Source organism: Myxocyprinus asiaticus, chromosome 30 (genome assembly GCF_019703515.2).
Source record: "Myxocyprinus asiaticus isolate MX2 ecotype Aquarium Trade chromosome 30, UBuf_Myxa_2, whole genome shotgun sequence".
NCBI lineage: Eukaryota > Metazoa > Chordata > Actinopteri > Cypriniformes > Catostomidae > Myxocyprinus > Myxocyprinus asiaticus.
Window position 1 is genome coordinate 17,737,034 of NC_059373.1, and position 18,247 is coordinate 17,755,280.

The following is an 18,247-nucleotide window of genomic DNA, read 5'->3' on the forward strand; positions in this document are numbered from 1 at the left end:
ATTTCTAGCCATTTTACATGCACATGTTACCAGGCACAAACATATTTTTTTGTCAAGAAAATACACGTTGGATCATAATTTCTTTTTTTCTAGTAAAGACCTTTGATATTAGGGTAAAAATCATATTCTTAATAATTTTTGTATTGTTTTCCTGTAAAAAAAAAATATATATATATATATATATATATATATATATATATATATATATATATATAAAATCCTTAAAACAAGATCAGTTTGATTTATCTTGTTTGAGAAACAACACTGCATAAGATATTTAGGTTTTTCAGAGAATGTATTTTTAACATGTGTATTTTGTCTTACTGTACTGGCAGAGTTTTTATAGTCAAAACAAGTGAAAAAATCTACCAGTGCTGAAGAAGTAATCCAAAGTATTTAGAATACGTTACTGACCTTGAGTAATCTAATGAAATACGTTACAAATTACATTTTACAGCATGTATTCTGTAATCTATAGTGGAATACATGTCAAAAGTAACCCTCCCAACCCTGGTTATGACAAATATTAATTAACGAGTAATTTATGTGTTTATGTTCTCACTCGTGTACTTTTTCCAGTGTTATGTTATTCCATTTCACTTTACCTTGACAGTTAATGCAGTTATGGAGACTACAAAGTAGGCTAGTCAAACAGGCAGAAATATGAAATGGACCATACACATTCAGTAAAATCTGAAGTTGTTTCTCAAAAATATTCTCGCTAAGATTAAATGTTTTAGATACAATTTTAATCTTTCCCTAACCGTTTGATTTGAGTGAATGTTGGAGATGGCAGGAGTCAATCAATGTCAAGGATATCCCCTCACAAAACTTAATTACTTCACAATTTATGTACTATTTTCCTATGATCTTGGCTTTGTTTGTGTGTGTGTGTGTGTGTGTGTGTGTGTGTGGCACTTGAGCTGTGTCTCAAAACCTAGATAGCTGCCTACCTAGGCAGCATTTTTGGGAGAGTTGATTTGCTCAGAGATGCTGTCTAGGGGGGCCTGGGTATCTCAGCGAGTATTGACGTTGACTACCATTCCTGGAGTCGCCAGTTTGAATCCATGGTGTGCTGAGTGACTCCAGCCAGGTCTCCTAAGCAACCAAATTGGCCTGGTTGCTAGGGAGGGTAGTCTCACATGGGGTAACCTCCTCATGGTTACTATAATGTGGTTCTCGCTCTTGGTGGTGCACGTGGTGAGTTGTGTGTGGATGCAGCGGAGAATAGCGTGAAGCCTCCACACGTGCTAGGTCTCTGCGGTAACACGCTCAACAAGCCATGTGATAAGATTGATGGTCTCAGACGCGGAGGCAACTGAGATTCGTCCTCCGCCACCCGGATTGAGGAGAGTGACTACGCCACCACGAGGACTTAGAGCACATTGGGAATTGGGCATTCCAAATGCTGTCTAGGTAGGTAGACAGCACACTAGGTTTAGAGCTTAGATGATAGCATGTAGCGAAATGAAATGAAGCTTGTTTCTGTTTGCACATGCAGGATGACTTGGTCAATGAAAACAACTTCATTGTTGGTTTGATGGACCATTTCTTCCGTTTCGTCACAAAGAGTTGTGTTGTCATCGACATCATAATTTTTGCCCTCCAAATGAACACGTGCTTTTCACAGGTGAGAAATATTATCTTTATCTGCGCATGTCCAATAATCTCACATGACGTATTAAAGGAATATTCTGGGTTCAATACAATTTAAATTTAAATGACAGCATTTGTTAAATAATGTTGGTTACCACAAAAATGTATTTTGACTTGTTACTTCCTTTTCTTAAAATTTAAATTAAATTAAAATCTGGGTTAAGTAATACACTTAGAATGGATGTGAATGGGGCCAATCAATTTATAGCCACAAGACGTAAACAATGCATGATTTTAGTGTGATAAAATTGCATACTAACCTTTTCTGTGTAGTTCTATTCAATTTTGCAACTTTGTTGCCATGACGACATAATGCCATAAACCCTAAAAAAGGATTGAAACAACTTTTACAGCTCAAATTATACAAAAGTTTTAACAGAATATTTTATGCGTCCATTAATAAAATTATAAACTTCACAATTCTGCCTTTAAATCCTCCAAATATTGGCCACATTCACTTCCATTGTAAGTGTCTCACTGTAACCTCGATTGTTGTTTTTAAGGAAAAGGAGGGACATGTCAAATTTATTTTTGTGGTACTTAACATTGTTACAAATGTTGTTGATTGAGCTAAACTTGTATTAAACCCAGTATATTCCATTAAATTTTAAGATGTATTAATTTAACATGGTACTTTTTTTATTTATTTATTCTTTCAGGAATTTGCATTTTCGCTATATGTATGTAAACACATTATTTTCACCATCTTTGTATGGGAAGTTCTGGCCAAGCGGTGTTGTGGTTTCAAGATTTTTTGGAGGGTACCATTTCCATTTTTTCCCTATTAAAGCCAGTGTTTTCACTTAACCTCTTGTTACCTCCAAACACTGCATCGTGCAATTCTCTAAATACTTCTTCATGCTGTTTTCAAACCTTTCAAATCTATTATTCCCCATAATGACTTTTGTGCCATATTTTTTAATCCCTCTAGAACTGGTGGAACATTACAAACTTCTTGATGACCCTTGCTCTCATTTTTGGATGCTGGATAATCAGTGATTCCAACACCCTTAAGATGTACAGGTGTGGAATATGAGCTTTCAACACTGTCACAGAGCTTATGAAAATATTACTAACTAGCAGAATAATGTCTTATGTATTCAGAAGTTTCTTCCACGAGTATGCTTAGGTTAACTTCTCAAATTGGCTTTTTAGGGTTGTACGTATGATTGGTATCACCAGATGCTTTGCATCCATGCAAGGCATGGTCAGGACAGTTAAGGGTCATCACAAAATCCATAGCAAACAAAAATGTTCTTTCTCCTTTTTCTTCTCTTCATGCTGGTATGTCTACACGTTTACACATTCATTTTTATATAGCTTCTGTTTAGATGCACCAACTAAAATGGTGCATCTTCTTTGTTTGGTTCTTTTTCAGGTGTATGCTGTTTGCTGAGTTTACCTGTTTAGTACTGCAGTTTCATCAGCCTATGGAAATCTATCTTCCTCCTCTTACACTTTGTTTTTCTGTTTAACACAAGATGGGTGGACAGCCATCTTTAGGAAGTTTGAAGAGTAAGCTATATTATTATATTCTGCTTTCCAGAAACTTTCACAAGAATACCTTTTTGTACTTTGCATTTTTATCTTCTGCGGTACCCTCATTTTTGGATTTTTTGATGCCATTTACATAGGCAATCTGCACGTCAAAGCCAGACCAAACAGAGCAACAAAGTCCAACAGTGAATGCCGCCTCTAAAGTATTTCTGGAATATGTCAGTGATATGAGTCAGAGAGAGAGAGAGAGCGAGAGAGAACAACTCAAATGTTTATTTCCACTTTTTTACTTGTAGGTGCTTTTGAAAAACCAAAGAATCCTTTAAGGAATTCCTTTAAAGGAATATTCTCATTTCAATACAAGTTAAGCTTAACAGACAACATTTGAGGCATAATGTTGATACCACAAAAATGTAATTTGACTCACTTTGTTAAAAAAGTTCAAATCTGGGTTCCAGTAATGCACTTACAATGAAAGTGAATGGGGCCAATCAGTAAAGGTTAAAATACTAACTTTTTCAAAAGTATATCCTCAAAATGTAAACAGTATGTGTTAACATGATTTCAGTGCGATAACACTGCTTACTTATATTTACAGTGTAAAGTTATATCCAATTTTACAACTTTGTTGCAATGACGGAGTAATGCCGTAAACCCTTTTAACAGAAGAATTAATGCAAGTGCTTTTATAAAATTTTAAGCTTCACATTTCTACCTTTACACCTTCCAAAAATTGGTCCCATTCACTTTCATTGTACCTCAATTTTAGCTTTTTTTTTTAAGGAATACAAGGGATGAGTCTAACTGAATTTTGGTTGTAATCAACTTAATGCCACTAATGCTGTGGATTGAGCTTAACTTGTATTGAACCACATTTGCACATAGTGCTTGCTAAGGCAACCATAACTTGGAACAAGAATAACATGGATACTTGGGGATGGGCTCTTTTTAAATGGGCCAATAAGCAACCACCCAGAACACCCTTGTAAAACTCTTAAAACAACTCAGAACACCTCAGCATTTTGGCAGAAAGATTTGCATGGGCAAGCACCACTCACATTTTCTTCAGAAAATGGGAAATATAGTTTAGAATTTAAAAAACTGTCATGTTTTAACACATAAACTGGAAATGCTATAGGACAGTGCCATACTCGAGGAGATGATAAAGAAAACCAATATGACCAAGCGTCAAAAGACATTAAAGAGTGGCTACCTAAAGAACCTAACAATAGACACCTATGAGGATTTGGTACTTGTTATTTCAAAGATACAGAGGAACCTAGATGAATGCTTGGAGACTCATCAAGAGCTAGAAAAGTATGTTTCAATGTAGAAGAAATAAATACAAAATTTAAAAATATATGCATTATACTGGTTAACTGTAGGTACTCACTGGTTAACTGTTTGTGGAAATGGGCAAGAAATCAAATCTGTTAATATCTTCAATGTCTTACAGGATTGTAGAGGAGGTGCATAAAAGAAAGCATGAGCAGGGGACTTCGGTGTATAGAAAAACTCTCTCCCTGGAGAAGAATCTAATAAATGAGCTTGCCACTGGAGACATACTCTCCACACTTATCAACTTGGACAAGGTGAGTTCCAGATATATTCTAAACATTTAACAAAGAATCTTTTGTAGCCTTTGCCCAATAAAATATAGGCAGAAATACATACTTGCTCACATCCTCATCATTCAGTTTCAGATTAAATTGAATATCAAGTCATAAAATGAGTTGGAGTCTGTTTCAGGCACACATCTTAGACACCAGCACAGCCTCACCACACCTGAACAGGGGCATGATATTTCACGCTGCTAAACAAATTTAAACCTCATCTCAAGCAGACTCTCTTCTCTCAGCCACTGGAAACACAAACACTTATAAGGCAAAAACTGAGTGGTACAAAGTAATATTTTTATAAATTTTTATATACACTTCTTGTCTGAATAAAGATTTAAGCACATAAAAGGGCTTAGCTGAACTCTTTATTCAGGGAATATCTGCTACAAAACTGTCACTCTGAATTTTTTGTTACATATTAACTGTACTTGATGTTTCCATTTTGAATTTGAAGTCCAAGGCTCAGTGTAGACTACTGCGACTCCACTGGATCCCAGTCAAAAATGCTCATGAATATTCTTTACATTGAGTTTTAAATGTATTTGTAGAAAATTTACTTTATGGTCAATGGCCAATATATCCTGATCCAAACATAACTGCTTTCATATGTCTGTTCAGTATTTGTTATTGGATTGAATTGTCTTTTCAAAACAAAACAAAAAAGTTCAGTCAGTTCAGTCTGATCATCATTTAAGTGTTAACTTCACCCAACAGTTTCTTTGATGGCAACAGCAGGTGTTGGTCCTATATGAGTCCAGATGTAGCCTTTTTCTGGACAAACCGGTATTGTTGGGAAAGGGCAACTCCTTGATTTGAAATACTCTGATGGAGCATGACAGACAAACTCCAGGTATTCCATTTTTCTTGGCAAGTCCTCTTCTGGGCCTATGTAAAGAAATAAATGCATTTATATAGTCAGTCATAAATGAAACTTAAAAAAATTATCTTAAACATGCTCTGAATAAGGCATATGACAGTCCTGGTGATGCATCCAGTTTGGCCAAGTAAATTCAAATTTCCTTTAAGAATATGGCAGATACACTTTTTGTAGATTTGACATTATATTAAAGGGATAGTTCAACCAAAATTGGTAAAAAAAAATAAAAAATTCTCTCATCATCTACTCACCTATCCTTCTGCAGAACACAAATGAAGAATATTCACAATACTCAGGTCCATATAATGCAAGTGAATGGTGAACAGACATCAGGAGGTCCAAAAAGGACATAAAAGCAATCCAAAAGGTGGGAGATTTATAGTAAAAATGGGTTCCTCCCACACATATCATATCACTTCTGAAGACTTGGATTTAACCACTGGATTAATTATTTTATACTGCCTTAGGTCCTTTTTGGAGTTCTGGTCACCATTCACTTGCATTGTAAGGAGCTACAGAGCTGAGATATTCTTATAAAAATCTTTGTTTCTATTCTGCAGAAGAAAGTCATACACATCTGGGATGGCATGAGGGTGAGTAAATGATGAGAATTTTGTGCATGAACTTACCAACAATGTAAGTGCCTGGATCAAACCGATCTCGTGGACTGGCCTGAGTTGGGATCAGCCACGTTAATGCAGCACTCTTCTCACAGTACTGGTCCTGGACGAAACCACGAATCTGTGCAAAATACGGTTTCCCATCGTCCTCATCTATAACTTTAATGACATCTCCTATTTGATAGTAGACACCCTAATCACAAGGAGTGCAAGTTTGTGAATACAACGAACGTGGCAGTGAGAAAAACATTTTGAACAAAGGAGAGAAGTTACCTTGAAAAACATGGACTCCGACGTAATGATCGTCGACACGGACTCCGGTGCTTTGATTGGCTGCAGAATTTGAGGACATAAAGAATACATTTTTAAATATTTTATTACACCTTACAGATATTGGGATAAAATCCATACACAAGACCGAATGAAAAGCACGTACATTTTTCAATTTGAAAATGTGTCGTCTACCCTTTCCTTTGGTTGAAACTTTTTTCTCAGATGCTGGCGCTTTGTACTTGGTGCTCCGTAACCGAGCTGAGCGTCTATGTATCTCCTGTTTGGACTACAAAGAAAAACAAATGATTTGTGGTGGATCAATTCACACTTTCATAATTTCAAAGTGATTCTGATATTCTTGAAAAAAGTATTGTTGGCATAAGTTGTTTGAAATAATATTTTGTTATTATTTCTTAAAAAAAAAAAAAAGCAGTGAAAGAATTTAAAATATTAATATTTTAAAAACTTTTGTCAGGCGGTGTAATCAACATGCAGGTGGTCATTCTGTTGTCATAATACACAAATAAACAAACAAAACAAGAGAGAACCCCTTTAGACCCCAATGACAGTAAAGGTAAATACGTTACAGAATATCAGATGTTTTGACATTTTTATGAAAATGCATTAAATTCTGAGAAACATCCCTAAGAAAACGTCTCTGGTTACACATGTAACCTCGGTTCCCTGAGATGACGGGAATGAGACATTGCAGTGAAACGCTTTGAGGAATTCCTTCTCCAGCGACATAGTTGAAGCCCTTGTATAATAACGCCAATCTTAATATTGGCAATGGTGTTTGAGCCCTGCCCTTTTAGGTGCGCATTTGCCCTATATAAGCGGGCACTCAATCACCATTTCTTCAGAATTTTCTGACTGAAGGACAAGAACGCATCACTCGTACCTCGAAACACTGAAGTAGTAGTGTGTAATGCGTGGTTCTTGCTCTCGGTGGGGCGCGTGGCGAGTAGTGCATGGATGCCAAGGAGAATAGTGTGGGCCTCCATATGTGCTTTGTCTCCGCGGTAACGCGCTCAACAAGCCACGTGATAAGATGCACAGATTGACGGTCTCAGACGCGAAGGCAACGGAGATTCATCCTCCGCCACCCGGATTGAGGCAAGTCACTACGCCACCATGAGGACTTAGAGCGCATTGGGAATTGGGCATTCCAAATTGGGGAGAAAATCAAAAAGAAAAAAGAAAAAGTAAAGAGTAGACAGAATTATTTATTTCAGCTTTTATTTCTTTCATCACATTCCCATTGGGTAAGCCTGCGCTGAACGCATCCGTGATTACCACCATTAGCCATAAGACCTGAACAGCATGATGCCGTTAAAAGGTTGGAGAGGTGCTAGAGCACATTTACATTACATTTAGTTATTCAGCAGACGCTTTTATCAGAATCAGAATCAAAGCAAACTTATAAATGAGACACATAGCAAGCAATTTGTCATACAAACTTTAACATCATCTGCAGTATAGGACTGCCAAGTTCTCACAGTGAACGGAAGACACGGAAGACATCGGCTGTACAACCTTTGTGTGCGCCACAGTTCGGAACAATCTCTATTGTGTTGTCTGCTAGGAGATTGTGAGATCCTGCGTGCAACATAGGCACATCCCCAGCCAGGACCATAGATGACCGATAGCCGCAAGTGAGATAACGGGTGCGTCGGCTCACTCGCTAGAAAAGATAGATCACCGCTTGCCACCGGGAAGCAGTTGTGCACAGAATGTGTGGGTAAAAGAAGCATTAAGTGCTTCTTCAAGTGTGTGCGCCTCGTGCAGTGCAACGAGCTCTTTTCTCTTTATGAGAATATACTTTATTTAAACACAAAACAGTGCTTTGTCTATTGTGTGAGAAAATCATCACACAGAAACAACACACATGCAATCTCCCAGCAAACTCAGGCAAAGAGGGGAAGTGAACAGCGTGTAAATGTGTGTGCATGTTGAGCACGTGCAGCACGCGCAGACACAAACAGCGCTTTCACTATTGTGTGAACATTGTTTATGTGAGCATGAGCAGCGAAAGAATATGCCGTCTCGAAGCGAGCGCATTACTGTTTTTGTGAAAACATTCTCTATTTGAACACAACACAGAAACTGTTCAATGGCTTGGCTGTCTTTGGCGGAGCCGGAGCAGCGGGGGCGGGGTTCTCTGCCAGGCACTGATCTGAAATAGAGAGGTGAGTCATCATACTAAGTAACCGGTTACTTTTTGTGACCCACAACGTATCAGCTTGAGTTGACGGCTGGTTTTATACCGCGGTCCTCTGACTCCAAGGCCAACACTTAATGAGGTGAGTTAACACACAAGCTGGATCTCCGGGAAGAATGGCGGCAGCCAGACTGCAGGACCACTCATCCAGGCGAGATATTTCCAGCTCGACTGGAGGGGACCACTGTAAACCGAGATCCTCAACCACCCGCGAGGGGACACGAATCAGCTCTTATCAGTGGCGCGCACACTCCTCACCTTCACTGGGGGGAGGGGCTGCAACATCCTCCATGTCCGATGTTGCAAGGGACAGGGCATCATTATCACCACCAGACCCGCCGAATACGACAACACCGTGCTCATCCATAGAGGGCCGGAGGTTGTCATTTGCGTACTGCACTGGCAACAATGCTGCGTGGGAAGATCGAGGGGCTTGTGGGGCTTGTGCCAGCGTGAGATCCTCCTCGGAATCTTCCCATCTCTACCTCGCAGCCTTGCTGTGCTTCCTCATGTGGTCCATCGAGACTTAACACAGAGGAAGCAGTTGGGAGGGCGCGGGAAGCGGAATTGTCCCTCAGAACGAGGGCGACCCTAGAATGGAGCGTCTTGTGACTCATGTCCTCACAGTGAGGGCAGTCTGTCCCCATGAGAGCTGCTTTGGCGCGGCCCAGGCAGCAAACGCAGCTCTCATGTTGGTCTGATGGAGCGATGTGTCGCTCACAGGAACACGTGATAAACATCTTTAAAAAAACACGTACACACAAGCGGTTTTACGTCACTTGGACAGAAAAAAAAATAAAAAAAAAAAATAATATATATATATATATATATATATATATACATACACACACACACTATATTGCCAAAAGTATTCGCTTTTCTGCCTTTAGACGCATATGAACTTAAGTGACATCCCATTCTTAATCCATAGGGTTTAATATGACGTCGGCCCACCCTTTGCAGCTATAACAGCTTCAACTCTTCTGGGAAGGCTTTCCACAAGGTTTAGGAGTGTGTTTATGGGAATTTTTGACCATTCTTCCAGAAGCGCATTTGTGAGGTCAGACACTGATGTTGGACGAGAAGGCCTGGCTCGCAGTCTTCGCTCTAATTCATCCCAAAGGTGCTCTGTCAGGTTGAGGTCAGGACTCTGTGCAGGTCAGTCAAGTTCTTCCACACCAAACTCGCTCATCCATGTCTTTATGGACCTTGCTTTGTGCACTGGTGCGCAGTCATGTTGGAACAGGAAGGGGCCATCCCCAAACTGTTCTCACAAAGTTGGGAGCATGGAATTGTCCAAAATCTCTTGGTATGCTGAAGCATTCAGAGTTCCTTTCACTGGAACTAAGGGGCCAAGCCCAGCTCCTGAAAAACAACCCCACATCATAATCCCCCCTCCACCAAACTTCACAGCTGGCAAAATGCAGTCAGACAAGTGCCATTCTCCTGGCAACCACCAAACCCAGACTCGTCCATCAGATTGCCAGATGGAGAAGCGTGATTCGTCACTCCAGAGAACACATCTCCACTGCTCTAGAGTCCAGTGGTGGCGTGCTTTACACCACTGCATCCGACGCTTCGCATTGCACTTGGTGATGTATGGCTTGGATGCAGCTGCTCGGCCATGGAAACCCATTCCATGAAGCTCTCTACGAACTGTTCTTGAGCTAATCTGAAGGCCACATGAACTTTGGAGGTCTGTAGCGATTGACTCTGCAGAAAGTTGGCGACCTCTGCGCACTATGCGCCTCAGCATCCTCTGACCCCGCTCTGTCATTTTACGTGGCCTACCACTTCGTGGCTGAGTTGCTGTCATTCCCAATCGCTTCCACTTTGTTATAATACCACTGACAGTTGACTGTGGAATATTTAGTAGCGAGGAAATTTCACGACTGGACTTGTTGCACAGGTGGCATCCTATCACAGTACCACGCTGGAATTCACTGAGCTCCTGAGAGCAGCCCATTCTTTCACAAATGTTTGTAGAAGCAGTCTGCATGCCTAGGTGCTTCATTTTATACACCTGTGGCCATGGAAGTGATTGGAACACCTGAATTCAATTATTTGGATGGGTGAGCGAATACTTTTGGCAATATAGTGTATATATATATATTTATTTATTTATTTCAGAGGATACAGCTCCTGCTGGAATGCTGCGGGAAGTGGGTAGATGTCTTGCTGCGGGAAGCAGGTAGATGTCTCGCTGAGGCAAAGAACCTGATGCTGGCGGCAAGGTGGAGAAGCTCTTTGCCAGAACACTAGAGGGGGCGGGGGAATCTTTCGCTGCAGGCGCTGAGAGTCAGGCGAAAAATGTCCTGATGCTTCTGCAGGGAAATCCCGTCTGCTGGAAGGTGTCCATTGACCACAAAGAGAGGGATGTTCAGACGAGATGATTGTCGTAGTCAAAACGAGACAATGTCGGCCTTGAAGGAAGAAAATTCTGAAGAAATAGTGATTGAGAGCCGCTTATAAACGGCAAATGTACGCCTAAAAGTGTGGGGCTCAAACACCATTGCCAATCATAAGATTGGCATTATGATATAAGGGCTTCAATTAGGTCGTCGAAGGAATTCCCCAAAGCGTTTCACCGCAATGTCGAGTGAACTGAACCGAGAGGGAATTTGATATTCGTGACAAAAATATAAATCACACACACACACACACACACACACACACATATATATATATATATATATATATATATATATATATATATATATATTAGTTTTACCTTCAAAGTGCAAGGAAAGTATTTCTGTACTTTTTACTTAATGTTGCACCACATTACATTTTTAAAGTGATTAAAACGTGATTTGTTTTCTGTAGAAAGTACTATATTTTTTACTGTATGAATCCAACATAGACATAAAGAACATAGATTTTACACGTATTTTAAATTTAGATGTCTAAAAATAATAATAATTGTATAATCTCGGACAACCGCAATTTTCAATGATTCTCATACTCACTGCAACACTATTTTTTATTTTATTTACTACAACCTCATACTCGGTGTCCACACTGCAACTTTCGAACACACGTTATAATCGAGTTAGAACGCCCCATTTTTCAATAAGCTTAACTGGGACGCAAGGGCGCCAAGTCTCGCGCTTGCAATGCAGATGACGTGTAAACATTTTGGGTTAGAACATGAGGTTTTAAAAACATTTCAAACCTGCTTTCCTCCGCCATTATTCTGCTGGATGATGGTTGAGGCAGATGCTCCCGAGCCTCCACTGGTAATACTTTTACCCGTACAGTTGTTACACAGAATTTCCCCCAGGTTTCCTTTTTTCCACATGGAAGAAGAGTTTGTCTTGCAGACTGCACAACATGGTTTTAAACCAAGAGGCATGTTTGCTAACCATAAGCAGCAGTCTGGCTATGCTGTGTTTTGAGTATTCAATAGTGAAGAGGCCAGCAAGTTATTACTGTTCAAAACCGATTAACTATTCGGTTAAACTGAGATTACAGCCTAAAACCTTCAATAAATAGCGATGTTGAAGAATTAGTACCATTTGTTCAATTGTAAAACGCATCAATCACTTTGAAAACAATAAATAAAGGGTCCTGTTTGTTTTAGGTTGTGGCAAGCAAAATACTTCCGTGGGGACCAGTTTGTGAATTATAAAATAAAAGTCATATTGTCTCTAGTCTTTTTTTTTTTTTTTTTTCAAAATAAAAGGTTGGTTAGGTTGAAAAGGTTGAATAGTCTGTAAGAACAATTCCACTGGAGTGCGCTGTTGAATCAGTGAGAGAAGACAAACAAAGAGGGCTACATTTTACACTTCAATCTGAGCGAAACTTTCCAATATTTTCTGTTTATTGGCTACACATCATCATACAAACCGGGAATGTATCAAGTATAGTCTATGAAAGTGCAAATGACAATTCAAGGTTAATGGCCACAATTCAATAATAATCATTTTAAAAAAAAAAAATCTAATTAGATATAAAATGCCACCACCATAAATACTTAAGTAGCAGGAAAATTATAATAAAAAAATAAAAACTTCATCCATTTTCACATACAATATTCAGATTAAGATGTTAAAACTGCCCATGACTTACAGTAAAATGCAAGATGATGTATGGCAAAGGGCAAAAAAAAAAAAAAAAAAGTCCAAACTGGCTTTCACTTACAATGCAAGATTTATCTGAGAGAATAGAACCAAACTAAATGCACCACCAACTAGAATTACTCTATTTTCCCCATCTCTTCATTCTATGATCATACTGTCCTTACCATTAAAATACACTTCCATTGAGCCACACTCACATTGTAATGTTCAAATCATGGCAAACTTTCCACTCCAGTACAAGACATGAGGCTGTTGTCAATATGAAATAAATACTCTCCATTTAGAAAGAAATGCATACTTTTTAACATTTCATTGAATTGATATGTATTGAAGTTAATCGTAGTTAATAGACACATCAAATTCTAATACTACTCAAATACTTCCAGTGTCAGATATTAACTTTTTCATAAAGGGGATAAAATTCCCCCTGCATTTGATTTTTCAGGGGAATTTCTTGTTTGTTTAGAGGGCTTTTTTCCCCCAAACATAAAAATTACACGGTTTCTTTTATTCAGATACTTCAGCGTAATCAATTCATTTAAATAAATTGTCAATCTAAGTAATTAGACTGAGAATATATCTATTACCTCCTACTCATAAATCAACATAAAAATAATATTTTACATTATAATGTGACTAACTAAGCTTGGAATAGAATATTAAGAACAATTTCAGAAAAAAAAAAAAAAAAAAAACAATTACAGGGGCATTTTTTTCCCACACATTATGAATTTCAGGGGCATTTTTGCCCTGAGGCCCCCTTTATTTCTGAACCTGCTTCTTTCTGTGGAACACAGGAGGAGATGTTAGGCACAGTGTTAGCCTCAGACACCATTCACATTTATTGTATGGCAAAAAGACGCAATAAAAGTGAATGGTGACTGAGGCTGTCATTCTGCATAACATTTTGTGTTCCATGTAAGTCAGTCAGTCATACAGGTTTGGAACAACATGAGGTTTAAAATGATGACAGTATATTCATTTTTGGGTGAACTATCCCTTTAAGTTGTATGTAACCTGGAATCTTCTTTTAAAAGCTTCTTGTTTACTGCACATAGTCTTTTGTCAGAGGGATATACTGTAGTTAAGATCAAACAACAATCACCACAGTATCTGTGAAATGGTTTATGGAGTAGAATCAGTTTGGACACATACATGCAACCGGAGACCTAAAGGGCAGCTTTTGTTGTTCAACATAATGACTTCCTATGTCTCTGACTGAGAAGATACTAATGGCACACAATCTAAATAATAAAAACCACCGTTAGTACATGTCTGCGTTGCTTCAGAACACCTGTGGAGTGTCAGCCCAATGTAATACACAACACTTCACATCAGAGGTATTGTATGTAGTAGTCACAATAGATAAGCTAATAAATGGCATCACATTTTGAGGAATGTAAATTTTCATGTGCTATGTTTTTAAAAGCAAACTCAATTTGCATTTGATGCACGTGTAAAAAAAATGCTGAACTGCATGACAGTACATATAAATTTTCAGAAAACAGAAATAATCTCATCTGTAACATTTGAAATGTGCATTTTGCAATCTGCATAAATTAACTTGCATTAAATGTGGCTTGATTAACAAATAGACAATTAGTGTCTTCAAATGGAGCCACAAATTGGCATTGCTACGTTAGAGGTCTGTTGTACGTTTCAAATATAACAAAAAGGGGAAACAACTCATAATTTCAGGTCTTAATGATGGCTTGACACACACTGTTTCACAGTAACTGTAATCGCCCAGAAGTCTTTGATTGACACTATCTCAAGCAACAATATATTTTGTACATAAACATTCCCTTTTCTTGTCAGAAAGATTAAAATTTTTTTTTAAAACATTATCGGTTTCATATCATTTCAACCATCTGAACTTTAAAGGAACAAAAATTAATATTGACTTGTTCCTCCTTTTCTTTATAAAAAAAAAAAAAAAAAAAAAAAGGCAGCAAAAATCTGGGTTCCAGTGAGGAACTTAAAATGGAAGTGAATGGGGGCCAATTTTTGAACGTTAAAATACTCACTGTTTCAAAAGTATAGCCACAAGACATAAACAATATGCTTGTAAACATGATTTTAGTGTGATAAAATCACTTACAAACCTTTTCTGCGTAAAATTATAGCCAATTTTATAACTTCGTTGCCATGACGATGTAATGTCAACAAATCCTAAAACGACTGTAAAAAAATGACAATTTAAACAACTTTACAGCTCAAATAATACATGAGTTTTAACAGTAGAATTCATGTAAGTGCTTTTAAAAATTTATAAGCTTCCCATTTCTGCCTTTAAACCATCAAAAAATTGGCCACATTCACTTTCATTGTAAATGCCTCAATGTAACCTCAATTTTTGCTTTTTTTTTTTAAAGGAAAGTAGGAACGAGTCGAAATTAATTTTGTGGTAATCAACATTATGCCACAAATACTGTCGATTGAGCTTAACTTGTACTGAACCTGGAATATTCCATTAATGGGACAGTTCACCCAAAAAAGAACATTCTGTCATCATTTACTAAGCCTCATGTTGTTCCAGACCCCCATGAATGACTTCTCATGGAACACAAAAGGAGATGGAATAGCCACTGTCCCCTTTCACTTTAAATGTATTAAATAAAAGCAGCGTCAACATTCTTCAAAAATTCTTCAGGGAAGAAAGTCGTACGGGTTTTGAATGACATTTTCAGTAAAAGAAAACAGAATTTTTATTATTGGGTGGACTCTTTCTTTAAATGAAGAATGAATCTCCAATCTATTACAGATTCACTAAATGGCACCCAAAGCAAGATTTCTGCGGATGACCAAAGTGACCTTGCTTGGGTTAATAGTTTGCAACATTTACTTCCTCACACTAACCAACTTTAATCAGCTTACGACCACACTTTATTTTTCAACCAGATGCACACCACTACAACAAGCCCTGTCTAATTCCATTGCACCACATTTGTTATTTATACAGGTGCAGTTTTGCTTTAATTTAGTGTTTTGGCACAATAAGAGCACTCAATTGGTGAACTTAACTGAACTCATTTCTCACACTAGGTGCATTTCTTCCTCCCACTCTGAGAGGTCAGTTACCTGGACATCAAGATTACTACTGCTCTCTGGACAAACTGTGCTAGTGAGATCTACACTTCTGCCCAAATCCTCCAAGTCTGGCTCTACTTTAGTCAGTTGTGCATCATCCACACATTCTAGTTCCAAAAGTTGTGCCGTCAATATGCCCGCACTCTCTTTCGTCAGAGGTGGGGAATCCTGCTCTGGCCTTCCCACCTCGTTCTCCTCGTCCTGGGGTTTGGCAGGTTCTTCGTGTCCCTCTCCAGAAACGAGTGGCTCAGGACCGGCATTCGAGGTGGCTGAGGGTATCAGTGCAATGCTCTGTGGGTTCATATCATGGAACCAGGCCATAATGTTGCCAAGCAGGTTGGCGTTGGTGGAAGGGTCCAGGCATTCTGGATCACCAGGGGTGAAGGCATTACCCAAGGCATCAGGGTAAGAGTTCATGTTAAAGGGTGTGTAATGGCTGGTAATATTGCCCAGTCTCATAAGGCTGTCTCCCAGTTCCAGGAGCTCTGAGCTGCTCATGGAAGCCTGGGGGGAATCCACAGTATGGGGGGCAGAATCCAGTCTAGAGGGCATAGAAGAGCCACTGGCACCTACAGAGGCGTCGGTACTGAGCACATCCTGAGACTCTGGGTCTAAGGCCAGCCCGGACTCCTGTAGGGACAGCTGAATGGCCAGCAGAATATTGGGGTCGTCTTCGTCCAGAGACCCAAGTGCCTGAGGAAAAAACAGGGATTAAAGTCAAATACTCTATGGATGCTGTTTGACTCGCACAAGGCGGAGCCTCTGAATATTTTTCAAAACTTTGCTAATATCAGTGATGTTGGATGCTGTGAATGCATATTAAAGTTGCAAATGTGATCAGAACAACTGGCACCAAACAACATCAAAAATCAAATATTAAGTTATTTGAAACAATAAAGCACTGTAAGTCTTATGGTATTAAAGACCCCATGAAATCAAAATTTGAGTTTTATGGCTTTTTGTCCATGTTGTTTTAGCTTTAAAGCCATCTATATGCTAGTGCAATGTTTCCCAACCTTTTTTGCTGTAACAGCACCATCAGTAAGGCTCAAATACCCCTTCATCGACAGGCTAAATACAATGTTATTATTAATATTGTAATATCATTGATGTACAAAATGAAAAGAAGTTTCCAGTTATGATGTTTATTCATATTTACTGTGTATATACACCAATCAGCCACAACATTAAAACCTCTTGCCTAATACTGTGTAGGTCCCCCTTGTGCCGCCAAAACAGCGCCAACCCGCTTTTCAGAATAGCATTCTGAGATGATATTCTTCACACCACGATTGTACAGAGGGGTTATCTGAGTTACCGTAGACTTTGTCAGTTCGAACCAGTCTGGCCATTTTCTGTTGACCTCTCTCATCAACAAGGCGTTTCTGTACACAGAACTGCCGCTCACTGGATGTTTTTTGGCACCATTAGGAGTAAATTCTAGAGACTGTTGTGTGTAAAAATCCCAGGAGGTCAGCAGTTACAGAAATACTCAAACCAGCCCATCTGGCACCAACAATCATGCCACGGTCCAAATCAATGAAATCAAATTTTTTTCCCCATTCTAATGGTTGATGTGAAAATTAAGTGAAGCTCCTGATCCATATCTGCATGATTTTATGCACTGCTGCCACACGATTGGCTGATAAGATAATCGCATGGATGATTGTTGGTGCCAGATGGGCTGGTCTGAGTATTTCTATAACTGCTTATCTCCTGGGATTTTCACGCACAACAGTCTCTAGAATTTACTCCGAATGGTGCCAAAAACAAAAAATATCCAGTGAGCGGCAGTGCTGTGTGCATTTTCCATTTCCCTTTTTGATTTGTAACTAGTAGTACCTATTAAACATGCTAAAAAACACTGACATTTTAAATAATACCAAGCTAAATAGTCTTTTTTTTATTATTATTATTGTTTATTATGTTTCCATGAGTATTGGTTATTCATGTTTTTAAAACATTACAGACATTACAGTTGATTTCCTGTAAAGCTGCTTTGGAACAATGTGTATTGGAAAAAGCACATATATAAAAACTATTCAACATTTTTTTATTTGACTTATGTTGCAATGTTTTTTCTTTCTACTTTGGTAACAAAACCTAGATGTTCTCTCTTTGCAGTCAAACAAACAAGTGATAGCTAGTGCTGAAGCATTTTACCAATCAGAAATTAGCATAATTATTTCTGATTCAAAGCAATGGCTAGCATTGTCCAATCACTGCCAACCATGTTAAAATCAAATTATACATGATACATTCTGAATCTAAGTACTGACTACCACTGACCCATGTCTGCCAAACATGTAGAG

General features: G+C 38.6%; 2 protein-coding genes across 3 annotated transcripts in view; both read right to left on the reverse strand.

Annotated features, from left to right (window-relative positions):
- Window positions 1–5,111: 5,111 nt before the first annotated feature.
- LOC127421388 (GATA zinc finger domain-containing protein 1-like) lies at window positions 5,112–12,383 on the reverse strand. The gene is made up of 5 exons (XM_051664412.1): window positions 11,939–12,383; window positions 6,706–6,828; window positions 6,543–6,602; window positions 6,279–6,462; window positions 5,112–5,657 (listed from the first exon to the last, which is right to left on the reverse strand). Exons 1-5 carry the CDS (start codon window positions 12,116–12,118, stop codon window positions 5,476–5,478), a joined length of 729 nt encoding a protein of 242 aa, XP_051520372.1. The 5' UTR covers window positions 12,119–12,383; the 3' UTR covers window positions 5,112–5,475.
- A 162-nt stretch (window positions 12,384–12,545) lies between these two features.
- Window positions 12,546–18,247, reverse strand: part of ankib1a (ankyrin repeat and IBR domain containing 1a) — a 47,129-nt gene continuing 41,427 nt past the window's right edge. For both annotated transcript variants that reach the window (XM_051664392.1, XM_051664393.1), the window contains one exon: window positions 12,546–16,628. In XM_051664392.1, coding sequence (XP_051520352.1) covers window positions 15,882–16,628 — 747 coding nt within the window. In that variant the 3' untranslated portion in view covers window positions 12,546–15,881. The remainder of the gene's footprint in view (window positions 16,629–18,247) is intronic.